This window comes from Trichomycterus rosablanca, chromosome 6 (genome assembly GCF_030014385.1).
Source record: "Trichomycterus rosablanca isolate fTriRos1 chromosome 6, fTriRos1.hap1, whole genome shotgun sequence".
Lineage (NCBI taxonomy): Eukaryota > Metazoa > Chordata > Actinopteri > Siluriformes > Trichomycteridae > Trichomycterus > Trichomycterus rosablanca.
In genome coordinates this window covers 35,355,563-35,376,205 of record NC_085993.1, presented here as the reverse complement: position 1 = coordinate 35,376,205, position 20,643 = coordinate 35,355,563, and the positions used below count along the sequence as shown (strand labels likewise).

At 36.2% G+C, this 20,643-nt stretch overlaps 1 protein-coding gene across 5 annotated transcripts; it reads left to right on the top strand.

Annotated features, from left to right (window-relative positions):
- Nucleotides 1-122: 122 nt before the first annotated feature.
- vps16 (VPS16 core subunit of CORVET and HOPS complexes) lies at nt 123-20,101 on the top strand. Of its 5 annotated transcripts, none has more exons than XM_062997770.1 (24): nt 123-165; nt 261-313; nt 2,591-2,815; nt 3,935-4,023; nt 4,682-4,773; nt 4,878-5,006; nt 5,910-6,054; nt 6,191-6,306; nt 6,667-6,789; nt 7,397-7,452; nt 7,727-7,911; nt 7,995-8,071; nt 8,292-8,423; nt 9,711-9,874; nt 10,535-10,643; nt 11,272-11,406; nt 11,490-11,598; nt 12,280-12,377; nt 12,786-12,890; nt 12,978-13,055; nt 15,033-15,202; nt 16,878-16,974; nt 17,061-17,164; nt 17,263-20,101. In XM_062997770.1, the coding sequence occupies exons 3-24, from the start codon at nt 2,766-2,768 to the stop codon at nt 17,405-17,407; spliced, it is 2,508 nt and encodes an 835-aa protein (XP_062853840.1). In that variant the 5' UTR covers nt 123-165; nt 261-313; nt 2,591-2,765; the 3' UTR covers nt 17,408-20,101. The 5 variants fall into 5 exon arrangements, with proteins under 5 accessions (XP_062853840.1, XP_062853838.1, XP_062853839.1 ...); XM_062997768.1 differs by having other exon boundaries at nt 2,583-2,815; XM_062997769.1 differs by lacking the exon at nt 261-313 and having other exon boundaries at nt 126-165; nt 2,583-2,815.
- The last annotated feature ends 542 nt before the right edge of the window (nt 20,102-20,643 follow it).

Below are 20,643 nucleotides of genomic sequence, written 5' to 3'. Positions count from 1 at the left end.
CATTATTGGTTTTAAAAAATATTACGATATTTATGAATTCTTCCCCCCCCCCATTGAAGAATGATAATGGACTCATCCAACGCTTTGCTCTTGGCGGGAAAATAAATGTTGCGTCTCGGTCATAAATGTTAGGAAAACAAACAGTGTGAGGTAAACAGTGTTCAGGTAAAAAGGCAGTTTTATATATGTTGTTTTAATTAGCCGCGCTCTGACAAATTATTTATAAATAATTTATAAATTTCATCTATTATCCTGAACAGAATAGTGCAGGAGCTGCTCAGCAAGCACAACCTTCACAGGAGGTTGCATTCAGGTTGTGTATTAGTGCCAGCATACACAACAAATGTTCTGACAACGTTTACTGATTTAGCTTTGTGTTTACCTGTCTGGAACAAATTTTAAGCTATAAAATAATTTAAAACTCAATGATTTAGGCTATGAAGTAAAATAGAGATGTTGATATAGGTACGTCAATTAAAAATAGTCACACATGAACTGTTACATTTATTTACCTTTTATATATTAAATATACGTATTAAGATAGACAAAATGTACTTTAACTTTGTTTATAACTTGACTGGCAAATGGCAGAAAACTGGGTTTTTAGGTTTTTACAGTGTTAAGCTGAAGAAACAAATTGCAAAACAGTGGTTGAATAGTTACTGTATAAAGTTTTACTTTGCCTTAAAATAGTGGCAACATAGTTGTGTTTGCTGGGTAGAACATTAGGGGATAATGGGGTTGGTTGTCACTTGTTATTCCTAAAGGGGTTATAAAAAGTTTAGAAGATCTGTTTTAATTTTATTTTTTCTACTCATAGTTTGACAAACATCTTTTGAACAAATACCAATCTAATTAAATATATATACTTTCTGCAATTTCCTTCGGGATCAATAAAGTCTTATCTTATCTTTGTTTATAACTTATAACTATAACATTTGTTTTTAGGTTTTTACAGTGTTGAGTTGAAAAAAACAAACTGCAAAGCAGTAGTTGAATAGTTACTGTATAATGTTGCAAAACAATGTAATTACTCCCTCTACAAGTCTTTTACTTTGACTAAAAATAGTGGCCACATAGTTGTGTTTGCTGGGTGGAACATTAGGGGATAATGGGGTTGGTTGTCACTTGTTATTCCTAAAGTGGTTATAAAAAAGTTCTTATTTTATTTTTTCTACTCATAGTTTGACAATCAACATTTAAACAAATACAAATGAGCAAATAAATTCTTCATACCTGCCTATTCAATTCGTGTTGGAATGTAAAGGGTTACATGAAAGAAGCCTCTTTTGCTGTTGCTAGAAAGAATGTTGAGCTGTGATTATTGGTCCAGCTACAATTTTTTTTAAAGATCCAAGCAATAGAAACGTATAAGAGACCAGTTTTAAATGACAGTCATTAAATTTAGTTTTTGGATAAACTATATGTATTAAGCTAGACAAAATGTACTTTAACTTTGTTTATAACTTGACTGACAAATGGCAAAAAAACTGCAGAGAAATGTTTTAAAATTTTTAAAAGTTTTTACAGTGTTAAGCTGAAAAAACAAACTAAAACAGTAGTTGAATAGTTACTGTATAAGGTTGCAAAACAACGTTATTACTCCCTCTAAACTTTGACTTAAAATAGTGGCAACATAGATGTATTTGCTGGGTAGAACATTAGGGGATAATGGGGTTGGTTGGGTTATAAAAAAGGGGTTATAAAAAAGTTTAGAGGAACTGTTCTAATTAAATAAATCCTTCATACCTGCCTATTCAATTTGTGTCGGAATGTAAAGGGTTACATGAAAGAAGCCTCTTTTGCTGTAGCTAGAAAGAATGTTGAGCTGTGATTGGTGGTCCAGCTACACATTTTCAGAGGGCCAAGCAATAGAAACTTATGAGAGACCAGTTTTAAATGACAGCTGGTCATTTAAATATTTTGGGTTTTGTAATCACTAACTGTGCCAGCTGCAAATGGCGGTAACTCCAGTTTTGGTTCAATTTCTAGGCTGAACTATTATCTTAATATTTGTTTCTTTATGTTCATAATAGCACAACACATGGATATTAAATTGGTCTCGTTTTGAAGAACACAAGCTAAGTTAAGCTTTTTAATTTTCTTTTCTTTGTATTTCAGTGCCACAATTTACTGCAAATCTTTGTTTTGCAATGAAAACAAAGCATTTTTAAATATTATTTTTTAGGTTTTTTTTATCCCCTTGTTTATGTGAAACAAAATAGCCAGTATAAATGTGATTGTGTCAATTTTAATACAAAGCCTTGCAATATTACAAAAACTTAATACCATTAATGTAATACTTTGCTTTTAAGGTAGCTTATATATAAAATCTGCTTAAAGTATTTACATTGCTGAAAAGTAGGCATGCTAAGCTTTCAAATGGCATCTTTTTTTATATGTTAATGGTACAGTCTCGGGCAGGTTGGGGGCTACAGGGCTGAGGTTGTTGGTGACACACACACACACACACACACATATTGTTATTATATATATTTACTTCTGTACCTTTGTGCAGGCGTGTGTGTGTGTGTGTGCGCGTGAGTTGATTTGAATTGTGTTGCTTCACGCTTGCTTCTCAGTCCAGCAGGTGGAGCTGACATGCGCAGTGTTACTGCCTGACATTAAACCAGAAACACTGAGGAAGAGGAACTGAAACGGCAGAAGAGATGATCAACAAATCCTAAAAACGATCGCCACAGAACACTGAACTAAAAGAAAAAAGATAAATCTGCTCCTGGCTCCTGGGATTAAAAGAAATAATCATGGCTTTTGTAACGGCTAACTGGAATCCTCTTGGGGGGGCTTTTTACAGGTATTACACTGGAACAGTATTTCACTACTTTAATAATAAAGCAGCGAATATAGATAAACATACAGATGTCTAGTGTTTAAATAAAGATTTTTTGGTTTTAGTAAATATAATGACATTTGCAGCAACGTTTAATGTGGCAAGTCACTGAAGCTCGAAGACAGTCATGTGACAGTTGTTATGCTCAGCAGATGAATGAATGAATGAATGAATGTCGTGTACTGTGTATTACTGTTTAACACAGGATGTGCTTTCATACACGTTAACATGTATGGGACACTGGTAGGTTTAACGTGAATATACAGTATACAAAGATCGATTGAATTATGAGCACACAGCAGGATTACTTCCTGGGTAGGCTGCCAGTCCATCACAGAACAACAGCACTTTTGACTAACACATTCACTCACATCATGATTTTAGAGCAGCCAATACATTTTCTGCAGGATCTTGCGAAGTGAGATTAAACCACAGTACCTGTGGAAAACCCACTAAAAACTGGAAGAACATGCAAAACTCACAGTGATCGAAGTTGAGGATCACACCCGAATTGTTTGTTACGCCATCGTTTCATAACTTAATTAAATAGTAAACGTGAACATAATTCGGCTCTAAACCAAAAAATTCAGATATATTAGAGATAAACTGATTCAAACATAAGTATTCACATCAAAGACTCTAAACCTAAAACACATGCTTGGCATTGGAATGTTTGTTTGTTTATTAGGATTTTAACGTGATGTTTTACACTTTGGTTACATTCATGACAGGAACGATAGTTACTCATTACACAAGGTTCATCAGGTCACAAGGTTATATCAAACACAGTCATGGACAATTTAGTGTCTCCAATTCACGTCACTTGCATGTCTTTGGACTGTGGGAGGAAACCGGAGCACCCGGAGGAAACCCACGCAGATACGGGGAGAACATGCAAACTCCACACAGAAAGGACCCGGACCTCCCCACCTGGGGATCGAACCCAGGACCTTCTTGCTGTGAGGCGACAGTGTGGCATTGGAATGCATTTCTATCTATGGTAATGGTAATTCATTAATTTATACCTCTTTTTGCTTTTTATTGAGTGATTAATATTATTTGCATATGTCTTATAATAAACAGGAAGACTGAACTGTATCAGATGGACTGGAACCTTAAGGATGGTTTTAAAGATTGTTTAATAGCTGCAGCTCCATATGGTGGTCCCATCGGTGAGTAAGCATTTAAGTTCTGTTCTTTGCATGGAATTTATCTAATGTTAGCAGTAATAACATGTCATTAATTAAGCTGGAATTGCATGTGTTAATTTTAATAACTCTTTATTAATTAATTTAAGCTACAGTTTAAATCTTGCTATTTGATATTAAAAGTTTTTTTTCTTTTGCTATTTAATATATTTTGAAAACATTTAATTTTAAATGCATGATTATTCTGGGTCATAAAAGTGCAGTGTAAGAGGCACAGATCCACTGACTACTAAAATAAATTTTTGCCATTTGTACTAAAGTTCACATGGCTACTTTGCTTATCTCCCAAAAAGCACATTTAATTTATATTTATTTTGCTTTACTTGAATGGTGTGCCAAAAGACTGCATTGTGTTTTTTTGTTTCAGCTGTAGAGTATACTAGTTCATGTAAAATGTTTCTTCAGATTTGCATACATATATACATACAACATGTATATATACATTAAGAGAATATTTGGTCTTAAATTACATAAATACTAATTGCTACAGTTGAGTGCTTTAACTAATCTTCTTCCCTCTCACTTTAAAATTTTTTTTTCAAACTAATATAAGCCTTGTGTAAGATAAGTCCTGCCTTGCAAAACTAGACACTGTGTGTTTTTAATCTGTGTTCTCTTCTAGCTCTGTTGAAGGAGCCACAGCGCCACTCTCCCAGTGCACGCCCCCAGTTAGAGATTTACTCCTCTTCTGGAGCACCTATGGCCAGTTTTGTGGTAATCACCCTTATTCTTACTTAGCAACAGATTGACAGCAGAATGTCATTAATGAGAGATGGTTGATATAATCGGGCCTTAGTAATGGATTGTTCTCTTTACAGTGGAAAAGTGGTGTGGTAAAGCAACTGGGCTGGACTGTATCTGATGATTTGCTATGTATTCAGGAAGATGGGACTGTTCTAGTCTATGACCTATTTGGCAGCTTTAAGAGGCACTTTAGCATGGGAAACGTAAGAAGTGACACACTCTCACACACTCCTTCTGTTACCTATTTACTGCTAAACCTATATGTACAAACAAACATGTCAAATCAGCAATCTCTTTATTTAAATAAATAATTATTTGTTCAATCAAAAGGCTTGAAACATTTTAAAATTGTTTTACTCTTCATATTTCACTGTCTTTTTGGATGTCATGTGATTGCAAGATGTAGACTATTGGCATCTTTGTAAAAGTTTGATATGGACAGTGGTAACTGTCAGAGGTGCCTATTTGTAGCCTATTTGTTGAATCGTACACTTGTTAACCCTCTTTGTAGTCCATTATAACATTGTGGTATTTACAATCCCAACAACACTGTTGTACTGGATACAGTCATACCAGCAAAGCAAACTTTACCCTGTCTCACCATTTGGTCTATGAGGGTTTTATGGTGGTCCCCGTTAGTTATTATATAAGGTACAGGACGGTGACAGCGTACAGAGCAACAGATTGGCTACAGCCAATTATTGCTTTTGCACAACGTTAATGTGTATGATACTTGTAGCTTATAAAATGATCAATGTACGTTCATACCAGATAGGTATACATAGGTGTACAAATAATATAAGGTAGGCTGTCTAAGTTAAGCTATATATTCTCACAGATTGATGCCACATCCTTAGACACTAACTTTAATCATTGGATTAACAGGAATAGGTGCACAGCAATACCAAGTAAAAAAAAAAAAAAAAAAATCTTTGCCAGCAATATCACATTCCTATCATAGAAGTCTTTAAATCATTAAATATTCAAAAAAGTATTATCTACATCATTTTATGATCATCCAGGTAGTTTCTGGTATCATTTCTAATTTGAAGTGTAAATGTAAGTCCAAGTCAACACACAACTTGATTCCTAACTTTTTGAACTAGGAGGTGGGACAGAGCCAGGTTTTGGAGGCCAAGGTCTTTCATTCTCCATATGGAACTGGAGTTGCTATAGTAACAGGAGCATCACGTTTTACGCTGGCAACAAACATAGATGATCTGAAACTCAGAAGGTTACCAGAGGTACCAGGTAGGAACACTCTCTCTGTGTGTTTGTTTTCTCTGTCAAGCATTGTCACCACCACTTTCTGTCATGTTGCCATAAAATAACAATTTCTGTTCTTGGTTTTAAATTCCTCCTGCTGTTTTCGTGTCGTTATTTTTAGGTCTGCAAGATGCACCATCTTGCTGGGCAGTGCTTACCCAGGACAGACAGAGCAAAGTACTAGTGGCTAATGGTCCTGATCTTTTTATTCTGGACTATGGTATCTGCACTGCTGTGGTGAGAAGCTGCTGCTACATAGTAAATTATTATTAGTTGCACTTGGTGTATAAATAAGTTCACACCTATTTTACAGGGGACATACATTTGCTCACTGAAACTGACATTAACTGCTTAGTTGCTGAATATGACATATTTTGGGGGAAAATATTGCATGTGTGAAAGTTAGGGCACATTTAATTTACTGTTTTATTGGTTTTGCTCAATATGGGAAATTCTTTAAATGAATGAAATTAATGCAAAAAGATACTTAATAATTAAGTTTCCTGTAAATGATTTGTCAAAAAATATTTTGAAAGAATAATCACATGTGTGTGTGTGTGTGTGTGTGTGTGTGTGTGTGTGTGTGTGTGTGTTCAGACCCCTCCAGGACTTTCTCCTCAAGCTTCCAGTATAGTACACATGTGTGTGTCTTTTAGCTATAAGTACCTAGCCCTGTTTACTGATTCCGGCCATGTATGGATGGGCTCCACCAACCTGAGGGTATGTGGTAAATATGCAGCAAATAATAAACATGTTTTTGAATAATTTATTGAATATCATTGGCTCATTTTGAATTATTTTTATGTTCAGGGTCATCCTCAGAATAGTTTATAAATAGCTTTCAAGGTGTGTTGCAGCCGTTGTGAAAACTAAAAAGCTATCACAAAAGCTGAAAAAAAAGATAATTTCATTGCACCAAAAGGGCAATGGGTACAAGAATCTTGAACATTCCCAGAGACACCACTGGGAGTGTTGAGAGTATCACTTTGGCATGAGAAAAATGGCCGAATATTCCAAAAGAGAAGAGTCAGAAGCTTCTTAGCACTTGAAATGAAATTGCTTATTAGTGGTTATCAAAGCAAAAAGATGCACCAAGTACTAAGGATGGGAGTTTAATAATAGTGCACATGGACATCTATCTAAATACAATGAATAATTTTTCATTTTAACTCTAAATGATGTAGACACATGCTACATGTGTGTGTTAGACCAGTGGTTTGATAACATATTCAGAGAATGACCCTTGTGCTATAAATGAGATCTTCAGCCATAAAGTTATTAATCATCGCAATTTCTTTTTTTTTTTTTTTTTTTTTTTTTTAAACAGGAAAAGCTTAGTGAAGTGGAGACAAAATTCAGAAATCCACCCAGACAGATGGCCTGGTAGGTGCACTGAGAGCAAACCTTTTGTACAGACATGTAATAAAAATAATTTAGAAAGGTGTCATGCTATGACAGTGCCACATTAAAAGTCACTGAGCTCTTTAGTACGACCAATTCCTCAGCTTATTTGTCAATGAAAATTGCATGGTCATATGATTAAATGTTTCATGTTATAATCAGGATGGTTATTCTTATATTTTTGACCATGTACTTATAATATTTATATGTTAGCATTTGCAGCGCCCAAGTTTGTTTTCTTCTGCTTTCACCTTAGGTGTCGCAGGCCTAAGAGTCAGCAGCCATCAGTGGTGATCATGTGGAATCGTTGTCTTTTGGTAGCAGGAGTGTGTAAAGATACCATTTCGTATCACCTTGATGACGACTCAATTCTTGTGCCCGAGCTGGACGGGGTTAGAATCATCAATGCCACAAATCATGAACTGTTGCAGGAGGTGCCAGGTTAGAGCTCCTACATGTACTCATTCTTTTTTAAAACCCACATGCAAGCAAGTGCTGCACACACATCTTGTTTTGTTTGTCAGTTGCCTGTGAGGAGATTTTTAAGATCGCCTCCATGGCTCCAGGAGCGCTGCTGCTCGAAGCACACAAAGAATACGAGGTGAGCTTTATCTGGTGAACATGATGTAACCATGGTATGTAACCAATTTGCATTATATGACCTTACTGTAATGAGACTATCTAAAAAATCTTGTGTAATATAAAAAAATTAATAAAGTTACAGAGACGAGTATCTTTTGGTATCATACTTACATACAAATAAATTTATATTGGTTTATAGGTGGTAATAATCTCTTTTTTGTGTGTGTGTGCATATACAGAAAGAAAGCCAGAAGGCGGATGAGTATCTACGGGAGATTAAAGAGCGGGATCAGTTGGTGGAGGCAGTAAAGCAGTGTATAGAGGCAGCAGGACATGAGCATGACCCAGACACTCAAAAAACTCTTCTTAGGGTAAGTTATACAGTAGACATCTGCAAATAAGTTTATTTCCGTTTTCATGTCAGTAACCAAGGGACTTTTTGAGGTGTTTCATGATTAGTGTTTATAATTAAGTTTTTATTAAACCCATCAGCAGGTTTACCTTTTTCATGTGGTTGGTTTAGGCAGTAAGAAAGCCTTACTCAGGATTATACTTTAGGATAGTTTGAGTCCGATTATCAATTCTGCCTACTGCCATGGTAAGATTCACCTTGGCAGTCCTCAACCCCATCCCCAAAATATTGGCTCCTATGAGGAATTCTATTCAATGGGTTGAATAATTCTAAGACTGCAGTAGTCATTAAAAGTAGCATTTTGTGTTGAATTTAGAGAGACCACTGATACATATTAGTTGTGTTGAGCTATTTAAATTGGTTTTTTATTGGTTTATTGCAAACAGCTGATAGAATGTAAAAGTTTGTTTTGAATGGGGATTGACAAATTTTGATTGCAACTGTATTGATTGATATATTTTTGCATTTCTTAGGCAGTAGCTTGGCCAGTAAAGGGCATTTACTCTTAAATTACTCCAGGTGTCAGATTTCTGACAGTGTGTTACATCCACAATCCACATTTCGCTCTGCTGTTTACTGAAGCTTCAGGCTACAGATTAAAAGCTCTATGAGCCAAAAGATATTGTCACACCAAACTGTAATACAAATGAACCTGAAACATTCTGCATAAATTGGATAAAACATCCAGTTTAAAGCAAAATGCAGATAGAACTTGAGATTACTGATAGGGTTTGATTATTATGCATCAATAACAGCAGCTTGCAGAAAGTTTATACAGTAGTTTTGCTTGTTAGACTGTTTGTACATAGGCTTTATTACTTATTCCTGTTTATGTGTGTATGTGTGTGTGCTCATTTGAATTGCAATGTTTTACACTTTTAGATTCAGTTGGCAGCCATGTCTACATAAACATCTTCCCCGACGCCTGATCCATCCATAATTGTAATGGAAAAAAAGTGATTTTCCATTCATGTCCACTGTTAGTGTACTTTTGCTGTAACCATTACTTCTGTTACTTTCTTTAATGGTCAGGGTCTTTGTGGTATAATTAAACACAAATTAGCAACTGTGTAGTTCTTTTTTACAATAGTTTTAGAATAGTGCAGATAGCTTTAAGATTTAAAGGTTTTTAAAAAGGTTCTGACTTCTGACAAAACTTTATTTATATTTGTTCAGAACTCTGTCCTAATACCTTCAATACTGCCATTTAGTCCATCACGCACTTTTTATTACTGTCTCCTAACAGGCGGCCTCTTTCGGGAAGTGCTTCCTGAGTAATTTTCCTCCTGAGCTGTTTGTCATTATGTGCAGAGACCTGCGAGTTTTAAATGCAGTGAGAGATTATACTGTGGGCATCCCTCTCACACACACTCAGTTCAAACAGATGACAGTTCAAGTGCTCATTGACCGGTAAGACCATGTCTTTTATCTTTGTGAATGTCTTTAGATCCTTTTAAACACTTCTGTGTATACAGTTTTCGTTTGCATGCTCAATTAGTTTCATGTTCTGTGTACATGTATTTGCATGTAGCCATTTTGGTTCTATAAATTGATATTTGTTAATTTGAATATTTATGCTGACTTAAAATAACAGCTATATTAAGCCTGTAGCAGTAGCAGCAGTTACCAATCATTTTATAGCAAGCACACTGTTGGGTACCCAGGGAAATCACTTTACTATAATTATGTGTATTTGTTCTGATTTGAAAACAGTGGCCGATTTAAGCTTGATGGAACAGTGGTAAACCTTCTTAGGAGTGGCGTGCCTATCAAAAGTTTATAAAAAATGCATCTATGATAAAGCTAACACCACATTCCACCAAAAGAGCATCATACATAAGAGCATCAAACATGGTAGTGTGACATTAGGTTTAGGTTATTAGCTTTTTTTTTTTTTAGATAGAGGATCTAAAATATTAGATCCTAACATATGTAACACATGTAATTTGTAGTTGCATTTTTTTAGTAGTGTGCCCAAGAATGATCAGTAAACATAATGAAATCATGTATAATCATAGTTTTTCCCCCCTTTTATTTCTTTCTCTCTTGTCTTTGTCTCACCCTCCGCAGACTGGTGTATCGAAAGCTGTATCCTCTGGCTATTGAGATCTGTCGCTATTTGAAGACTCCCGAGTACCAGGGAGTGAGTCGGGTCCTCAAACACTGGGCCTGCTGCAAGGTACATTAAGCAGGTTTGCTTTTTAAGGGTGTGAGAGACATAGATGATTAAACTGGTGTTAATTTATAGTTCTATAATGTCATTTAACTAGTGTTTATGATTGACTATAGCTGTTGACTTTGGGTAGAAAACTTGCTATAGAAAATTTCTTAATTAAGCATTTTCCAACTTTTTGGATAAAATTGGACATACACACACAGCCAAATTCTTCCTAAAGGTTAATATGATCAACACACTGTGATTCATGATGAGAAATACAGACATATCCATACATAATATACATTTTTAATCAATTTTGAAGTAAAAATTGACAGTGGATCATTCTGGTCTGCATACTTGAGCTGGCACAGTTTTACACCCGATGCCCTTCCTGACACAACCCTCCTTATTTTTATCTGGGATGGGGGACCAGCACTGACAAGTTCACCTCCCAGTGCCTAGGCTGTTTGCCATCATCCTGCTCTCAGACCTAGTCAATCATGTCTGTGTAGCCACCCCATCGATTGATAGTAATGGGCTAGCGTGTTTTACCACTGCGCCACCCAGGTGTCATACTCGTTACTGTGGTGGCAGTTGTATATGAACTTTTTTAAATATGGTTTTGGTATATGTGTGTCTGTGTGTGTAGGTGCAACAGAAAGAGGAGGCTGATGACATTATTGCAAAGGCCATAAGCCTAAAACTGGGTGATGCTGCAGGAATCTCCTATTCCGAGATTGCAAATAAAGCCTATGAATGTGGACGCACAGAACTTGCTATTAAGGTATGTGTTAGCGCATTTACTTAAAACTACACTTATAGGACAGTTTTCATGTTTCTCCAATTGTTTGTGTGTCTCTCTCTCAGTTGCTGGAGTATGAGCCTCGTTCTGGTGAGCAGGTTCCTCTGCTGCTGAGGATGAAGAGGAGCCAGCTAGCACTCAGCAAAGCTATAGAGAGTGGAGACACAGACCTTGGTACACGAATAAATGCATACACAAAAACACAGAGCAGGCACATCAAAAGTGGAGATGCTGACTTATATGCACACGTTTACATCATGTGCTTTATACAGATAATATAAGGTCACAAACTCACTGATTACAGGATATATTTATTTGCAATGATTTTTGTTAAGTGTTTTGGTCTCAGATTTAAGTTGGACTGTTTATATCTACTCATTGGTCTGATAGAAATTTGCACTCACCTGCTAGTTGGGCCACCCGAATGGTGATGTGGTGTACATTTATATTGCATTTTCGGCATTTAGCAGATGCTTTTTATCCAAAGCGACTTACAGTAGTGTGACAGTATACTATCTGAGAAATTGAGGGTTAAGGCCTTTGCGCAAGGGCCCAACAGTAACAACCTGGCGGTCGTAGGGCTTGAATCAGCGACCTTTGAATTACTAGTCCAGTACTTTAACCACTAGACTACAACTGCCTTAACAAGAAGTGCAGGTGCATATTTCATATTTCGTAGGTCATATTTTTTTTGCTCTTTGATAAGAGCCAACTGTCCCATTATTAACAAATTATTAGGTTGCTTGTAAATGCTGCACTGATACTCTAGCACTTATACACACATAATTAAATAACCCTTACATAATTAAGTAACCCTTATGTGCTTAAAGTATGTACTATCTCCTCTTTTCTTAGTGTACACAGTGGTAACATACCTAAAGAATGAGATGAACAGGGGAGATTTCTTCATGACTTTGAGAAACCAGCCAGTGGCTCTCAGCCTCTATAGACAGGTAATGCTTACAAATATTTCAAATTGCAACTGTATTATGTTAGACCAAACTGCATTTTAATCTCTATTTTACAAAAGCAGGTCATATATCACATTATGACTAAGTGATTAACAGTCACGCAAGAATGTAAGAATATTTTAAGTCTTTAGAAGTTCTGAAATGTTATTTTGAAAAATCTGCATGTTCCAGGTACACCTAATAGTGTTACTGGTGGGGTTGGTGTAAATCATAATTTTGGGCTAGTTTTCTAAAGACATTAAAATATTTCTCAGCTTGTGTAGAAAATTTTTATTTATTTATTTATTTTTATCTTTAGGCTGCAACACTTCTTATTATGCACCTCAGCATCAGCTAGGTGTCTTATGTGTGCTTAGTGTTTTAAGTGTAGTTTTGCCTTTTTGATTGCAGTTCTGTAAACATCAAGAACAAGACACACTGAAAGATCTCTTCAATCAAGATGATGATCACCAAGAGCTTGGCAATTACTACGTAAAAGCTAGTTACCAAGAAAAGGTGTGATAATACACAAGACAGATTTTTATCTTGGAGTAATCTTATATTGCATTATATTAAATGAGGATGTGTGGGCATGTTTGACAGAGACTGGAGGCTCGAATCTCTCTACTGCAAAGTGCAGTGGATGAGTACAACAAGGCCAAGAATGAATTTGCAGCCAAGGTGAGCATTACATGTACAATTACACAATGTGTCTAGTTTTTTGGTGGGATGCAACTTTACCTTGCACCAATAATACTTACCTTAATACAATTGTATAGGCAACATAAAGGTTTTTTTTTGCTGAGGGGCGCAGGCTAGCACATCCCTCCTTCAACATGTGTGAAGCCAATAGAGGTGAGACTTAAGAGCCCTAAAATGTACAGTGGTGTTCAAAAAAATAGCAGTCCAACACCATTGACCTGATAAATCACTGTTTTTAGTAGAAATGCTATTTCTACATAGCAAAAATTTTACTTGAAAGTGTAGTAGAGTAATGAAAACAAAACAAACCCAACAATTAGGACATGCATCCCACTCATTCTGAGTAATCAAAGCATTGATTGAAAGGGGGTTGTTCAAAATAATAGCAGTGAGAATTTCAATTGGTGAAGCTATTCATTCTGCAGAAGAACGGGTGTCAATTTTGGCCCTTATTTAATGTAGGAGGGTGGCAAATGTTGCACAGGTTGGTCATAGCACATTTCCTTCTGAAATACTGGGTAAAATGGGTTGTTCCAGACATTGTTCTGATGAACAGCATACTTTGATTAAAAAGTTGATAGTAGAGGGAAAAAACATACAGAGAAGTGCAGCAAATTATTGGCTGCTCAGCTAAAACGATCTCAAATGCCTTGAAGTGACAACCAAAACCTGAAAGACGCGGAAGGAAGTGTGGAACTACTGTTCGATTGGATCAAATAGCCAAAATGGCAAAGGTTCAGCCAATGATCACCTCCAGAAAGATCAAGGAACATCTGAAGTTACCAGTGAGTACACAAGAACTCCTGCAAAGTCCCGTTGTTAAGAAAAAGACGTGTCCTGAATGGGTTCAAATTTGCCAAGGAACACATTAACTGGTCCAAAGAGAAATGGCTCAACATTTGTGGACTGGTGAAAGCAAAATTTTATTTTTTTTGGTCTAGTGGCCGTAGACAGTATGTCTAACGCCCCTTGAGCACTGAATTCAAGCCACAGTACACTGTGAAGACAGTAAAGCATGGTGGTACAAAATTATGATATGGGGATGTTTTTCATACCATGGTGTTACGCCTAGTTATCACATACGAGGGATCATGGATCAATTTAAATATATCAGAATACTTGAGGAGATCATGTTGCCCTATGTCGAAGAAGAAATGTGCTTAAAATGGGTGTTTCAACATGACAATGACCCAAAACATCTTGGTTACAGACAAACAAGACTGAGGTAATGGAGTAACCAGCACAATCCCCTGACCTCAATCCCACAGAGAACTTGTGTTCTGATATCTGAAATGCGTTCTTTTGAGGCAAAACCCAAAATTTCAGAAGAACTGTGGAATGTAGTGTAATCATCCTGGACTGGAATACCTGTTCAGAGGTGCCAGAAGTTGGTCGACTCCATGCAACACAGATCTCGGAAACAATTGTAATGCCACTAAATATTCGTTCAGTAATTTAAAGTAAAGTGAAACCTCAAACATTTTTAGTTTATAGATAAATTTTTTGAGAAAAATGCTGGCACTGCAATTTTTTTTAACAGCCTAATATTCATTTTTCTTAATTTTCTGTAAATGATGAACACAAACTGGCTAAATTTTGTTAATGTTTTGATTTAGAATTAAAAGTGTAGTATTTTCAATGCATTTGCATTCATGGAAATAAAAGTTATTAGAATGATTTTGTGCTTTATTCACTTTTTTAAAATCACTGCTATTTTTTTTAACACTACTGTACAAAGAAGCATGCTGGCGTCTTTATCAGACAATAGAAGTTGCTGTTGCAATGACCAGCAGATGACTCCTTTCCTCCCTCAGACATGGCAAATTGGGTCCATTAAGTGCTCGACCAGGCCAGTGGTTGTGCTAACACATTAGACCGTTGTGCCACCTGCGTGCCCCTGCAACCATGTTTAAAAGGCATATTTTTTTCTTTCTTTAACATTTTCTCCATGTATAGGCAACAGAGGAGGAGATGCGTCTGGTACGTTTCCAAAGAAAGCTGGAGGAAGAAAAGGGCGAGTGTCTGCTGGGTTTCTCTCTACATGACACTATAAGCACACTGCTTTCTGTGGGTCTGCATAAACACGCAGAGCAGATTTACAAGGACTTTAGAGTACCGGACAAAAGGTACATAATCTTGTCTCTTTCAGTTAAAAAATAGTTTTAATAACATCACTTTGATAAAACAGTATTATTCCAATAGCATCACTGGTTACAGTTCCATCATGGTTTCAAGTGACACAACAATCCTAAGGCTGCAATACGTTTTCTTAGAATGATTGCCAGAAAGCCTGGAACTTTCGTTGTTCATTAGAACAGTAGAAGGTTCTTAACATGGCTTAAGGTACAAGCTATAAAAGCCTACCAAACTTCTGTAATAATACTCATTTGGTACATAAAGCTGCAGTAAGCTGCAATTGTTAATTATTCATTCACTGTTCTACTACCGCTTTATTCTGATTCATTGGGCAGAAAGCAGGAAACACATTGGACAGGTCACCAGTCCATTACAGAGCACACACACATTTACACACACGCTCGCTTTTTAGTAGTCCCAGTTGGTCTGACTGGATGCCTTTGGACTTGTGGGAGAAAACTGGAATCCCGGCGTGAAAACCCACACAGACACAAGGAGAACATGCAATCTCCACACAGAAAGGACCCTAGGAACAGGGAATCGAACATGAGGCCAAGGAATTGAACAGGCCCTTCTTGCAGTGAGGCAACAGCACTACCCACTGTGCCACCGTGCCTCCCAGTATCATTATAAAATCTACTCTATCTCTCTTTTCTTTCCACACATCTTTTTCTCTCTGTCTTTGTTTCTTTATTCCACACATGCCCACACATGTAGTTAAATATTAAGAGTGTCAAATAGACAAAATATTTAAAAACTGATAAATGCTTTATCATGTTTGATCTAGAACAAAGAGGTTGGTATTCATTTTTAAAAGGAAAACACGGCCATCTTAATACTCAGCTGACCACAGCACACCCATGGACTCCAGATTTGTACACTGTCTCGCTAAACCAGATCCTCTGACCATTCTGCATGCTACAGTATGCACTCCAATACTTAAATAGTATAATATTTTGGCATATTATGTATAATAGCAAATATACTTTTTACATGTCACACTTCTCTGGTTTCCTCTCACCCACCAAAACATCATACATGAGGTGGATTGGACTTTTTCAATGTCTTGTAGGTGTGGTTCAGTGAGAGTGTATGTCAATTTAAGATGGTTTAGCATTCTGGCCAGGGTATTTGTCTGGTTAGTAAAATTAAATGAACATAATGAATAGGCTTCTGGGATGGCACGGTGGCTAAGTGGGTAGAACTGTCACCTCACAGCAAGAAGGTCCTGGGTTGGTGGGGCGGTCCCCAGGTGGGGCGGTCCGGGTCCTTTCTGTGTGGAGTTTGCATGTTCTCCTAGTGTCTGCGTGGGTTCACTCCTCCCACAGTCCAAAGACATTCAAGTGAGGTAAATTGGAGATACTAAATTGTCCATGACTGTGTCTGATATAACCTTGTGAACTGATGAACCTTGTGTGGTGAGTGGCTACCGTTCCTGTCATGAATGTAACCAGGGTGTGGAATATGATGTTGAAATCCTAATAAACAAACAAACAAATAAGCTTCTGCTGTTTTTCAATGTTTGTGTGAAAGCTGCTGATAATATATTGTAGAAATTATATTGTATAATGTATTGTAGAAATTGACATTCTTGCTCTCTGTCCTTTGTCTACATACAAATTAAAGCACTTTGTGTACAGTTACATGAATGTTTGCTCTTTAAAGGTACTGGTGGTTAAAGCTGACTGCTCTGGCTGAAAAACAGGACTGGGAAGAGCTTGAGAAGTTTGCTAAAAGCAAGAAATCACCAATTGGCTATATGGTAAAAAAAAATATATAAATTCATATGTCAATTGAACATTATACTTTGACTGATTGAACATATTTTAATGTTTTCTGTGTTTGCAGCCATTTGTTGAGGTTTGTGTAAAACGAAACAACAAATTCGAGGCCAAGAAATATGTGTCTAGGGTTACACCAGAGCAGAAGGTCAAAGCCCATCTGGCAGTAGGGTGAGTTTGTATTTGTTGTAGCTTTTAATATTAGTTCAGAGTTCCTGTTTAATCAATTTATTGATTTGCTTATCTTATTTTCTCCTAATTTTATTCAGTGATTTGGAAGGTGCAGCAGATGCAGCAATCGAAAGAAGGAATGAAGAAGACATTAGTAAGGTTTTGTCCCGCTGTTCTCCCACAACAGACCGCTTGGTGGTAGAACGTCTTAACCGTGCCCGGGCCACTGGTGCCAAAAAGTGAACTCCTAAATTGCATGGGACTTTGTTACACTCGATAGCTTCTTAACACTGACTGCACGCCCCATCTTTAGCTCACAGGATTACAAATTTCACACTAAGCTAACTAGGGGTTTCTTTAAAATAATACTTCAGTGTTTTCCAGCCTAATCTCTGTTCAGTGCATATGTATGATTACTATAGTCAAGAATTATGCCATGTTTTTCAATGCTGAAAAAGGCACAGAAAGCCTATTAACCTTCTTTTAATGGGTAGTCTAATAGACCACACTAAGAACCAACAGAACCATTGAGCAAACCAAAGCTTAATGACAGAGGTTTAGATTTTAATAGGCAGGCACAATCATCAGTAGACATTTTTAATAAAACAATCTCACTCTTGTTTTCATTAAATTATTTTAAGAAAAGGCGACAATTCTAATGCACTGTTCGTACATCAGTGTTTTGTAGAGCTAAACTTTTGTTATTGCTTTGACTACAAACCATTTTTACATGCAAAAGTTTGACTACGAGCCTGTGTTTTGTTGATTTCCTAACTGAAAATAAGTAAACATATTATAATGCACATTTACTGCTTATATGCTAAATTTAACAGAACGGTGAAACCAAATGGCATGTGCAAATGTTATAGCACAATTAGTATTTTGTATGTTGTATTTTAGCTAATAAATACAAACTGCACACTAAAATTTGCCCCAAAATGCAATATTGACATTTGTTACCTGTAGAGGTTGTGTTAACTATTTCTTACTAAAACATGAAGTATAGAATTTAGAATTTGACCAGTTGAGTTAAAACTTTTAGTTAAACGTCAGTTAAACATTTAAATAAAGGTGACAAAGTGTACAAGCAACAGAAGGTAGTAGTCGGTAGTCGCATACCCAAAATTTAATTTTTTATTTTATGAACGTATGTATGGGTGGCTCAGTGGGTAGCACTGTCGCCTCACAGCAAGAAGGTCCAGGTGGGGCAGTCCGGGTCCTTTCTGTGTGAAGTTTGCGTGTTCTCCCCGAGTCTGCGTTGGTTTCCTCCGGGAGCTCCGGTTTCCTCCCACAGTTCAAAGACATGCAAGTGAGGTGAATTGGAGATGCTAAATTGTCCATGACTGTTTTTGACGTTAAACTTGTGAACTGATGAATCTTTCATTGAAAAATCTATTTTTGTCATGAATGTAACCAAAGTGTAAAACATGACGTTAAAATCCAAATAATAATAAATAAGTAATGAATGTATACATTGGTGAATGTATATTACTATTTATAGTTCATGAACTATATTTTTGAATTTAGCACAACAGATCAACAGGACAATTAACAAGCATGGGCATACTATGTTTTTATGCATTTAAGGCTTTTAGAGAAAATATATGCACATTCATTGGCCATTTTATGAGCTACACTTATCTTTGGACACAGGATTATTGACTGTAGTCTTTTGATGCTCTGTACTTTGTCACCCCTTATAAACGATAAACATTGTTTTGGACACACCTGGTCAAATGCCAGATTGCTTTCATATGCTGTCATGAGTTGACAGCATGAGTTAACCAATTCCCTACATAGAACAACCTTAAACATGCAGTTTTCTGCAAATTTTAGTGTGCAGTTTTTATTTATCGGTTAAATTTAACATATTGGATAAAAGCTGAACAAAATCTTAAACTTTTGCACATGCACATGTTTCATTTGTTTTGAAATAACTGCATTAAAATTCTTGAAAGCAGGAGTGAAATGAAATGTTATAAAAAATATAAGCATCCAGTTTAATCTTAAAATATTTGTGATCACTGAAAAATTATACCTCACCATAACATAAGGATGCAGTAATATTTTGAAGTTTGGAATGAAATATAGGTAGGGATCTGTAAATTTCAAGGGTTCTTTAATTTCTTTACTGGTTTGTTTGCATATAAATTGGGTAAGTATTCGATTGGCATTCTTGTTAACAGTATCATGGGTTGGTGTATTGTGAAGTATTTATAAATATGTTGCCAGATTTGGTAAATTAGTAAAACAAAATTCTTTATACTTGTTTTAAGAAATGCAGTAAATTTCTCAACTGTTAGTATATCAGCTGAAATAGTTATGAACTGTTAAAAAGGGAAGCTGCTCTTAAAAGCTCATACTTGCATTTTTGTGGTTTACAAAGTTTGCAGGTGTTTTTACAAGCAAGCTTTTAGTAAATCAGGGAGCTTACTTTACAAAATATATTTAAGGAACTGATAACAGATTTTATAATCCATTTCACAAAAATGTTTATTGACTACCAGCCTTAGATTTCCAATTTAAATACATTTTAGGTAAACATTTTTTTCCTACTGCAGAAATGTGTGTATGAATTTAGATCAGTTGTAATCGCTTTTACAGGACTGATCTGGTGGGTTGAAAAACACTGAAATATTTCTTTAAGAAAGGTTTATTAGACAGTACGCTCTATGAAGGAATATTAGTGGAAGAATGGAAGACTTCATACATGTCTTAAGAAAGAAAAACACATGCTTATCATGTTTATGTTCCTCTAACCAACAAATCTTTAACACTGCACTTGCCTCTTCCTTACTTTATGTAAATATTATCCAATGGTGAGTTCTGTTGACTTCTGTACACTAAACTGTTATGCTCTTTGCTTTTGTGTCAAAACCTTGAACTGTACTCTTTACTTTGTACATTTATTACTCAACTGTAATTAAACTCTGTTAATCGCTGTTGTGTACATTTTTTGTGTCGTTACCTTTTGCACTCACAAAATGCTATGTTCTAAGCATCCAACTGAAAAATGAGCATCACAGCCTAACAAAAGTCCGTTTTGACTTGACTAAAGCTAATTCTTTTTACCAACAAGCAGTGGAAACACTAAATCACTTGGTCTCCTCGGTGCCAAAACGTCTTTTAAGTGTGGTAAAAAAGAATGGCAACATTACAAAGTGGTAAATGCTTTACTGTCCCAACTTTTTTGGAATGTGTCACAGGGCTGAAATGCAGGAATGGATGTTTATTAATAAATGAAATATCTCAGGTTCGTCCTGTCTGCAATGAAAAGACAAAGTGTTTTTTTATTATTTGCATTTTCCATGCTGTCCCAAATTTTTTCTGATTTGGGGTTGTATTTTAACTGAAAACAGACAAAGAAAAGTTAGTTCTCTTCATGGTGTGTCATACATTTTTAACAGGACATGGACCTTCCTGGGAAAAGACGTCCGCTTGATGGCAGCATGTGTCTCTCTGCCTCTTTGTTAGCGGCA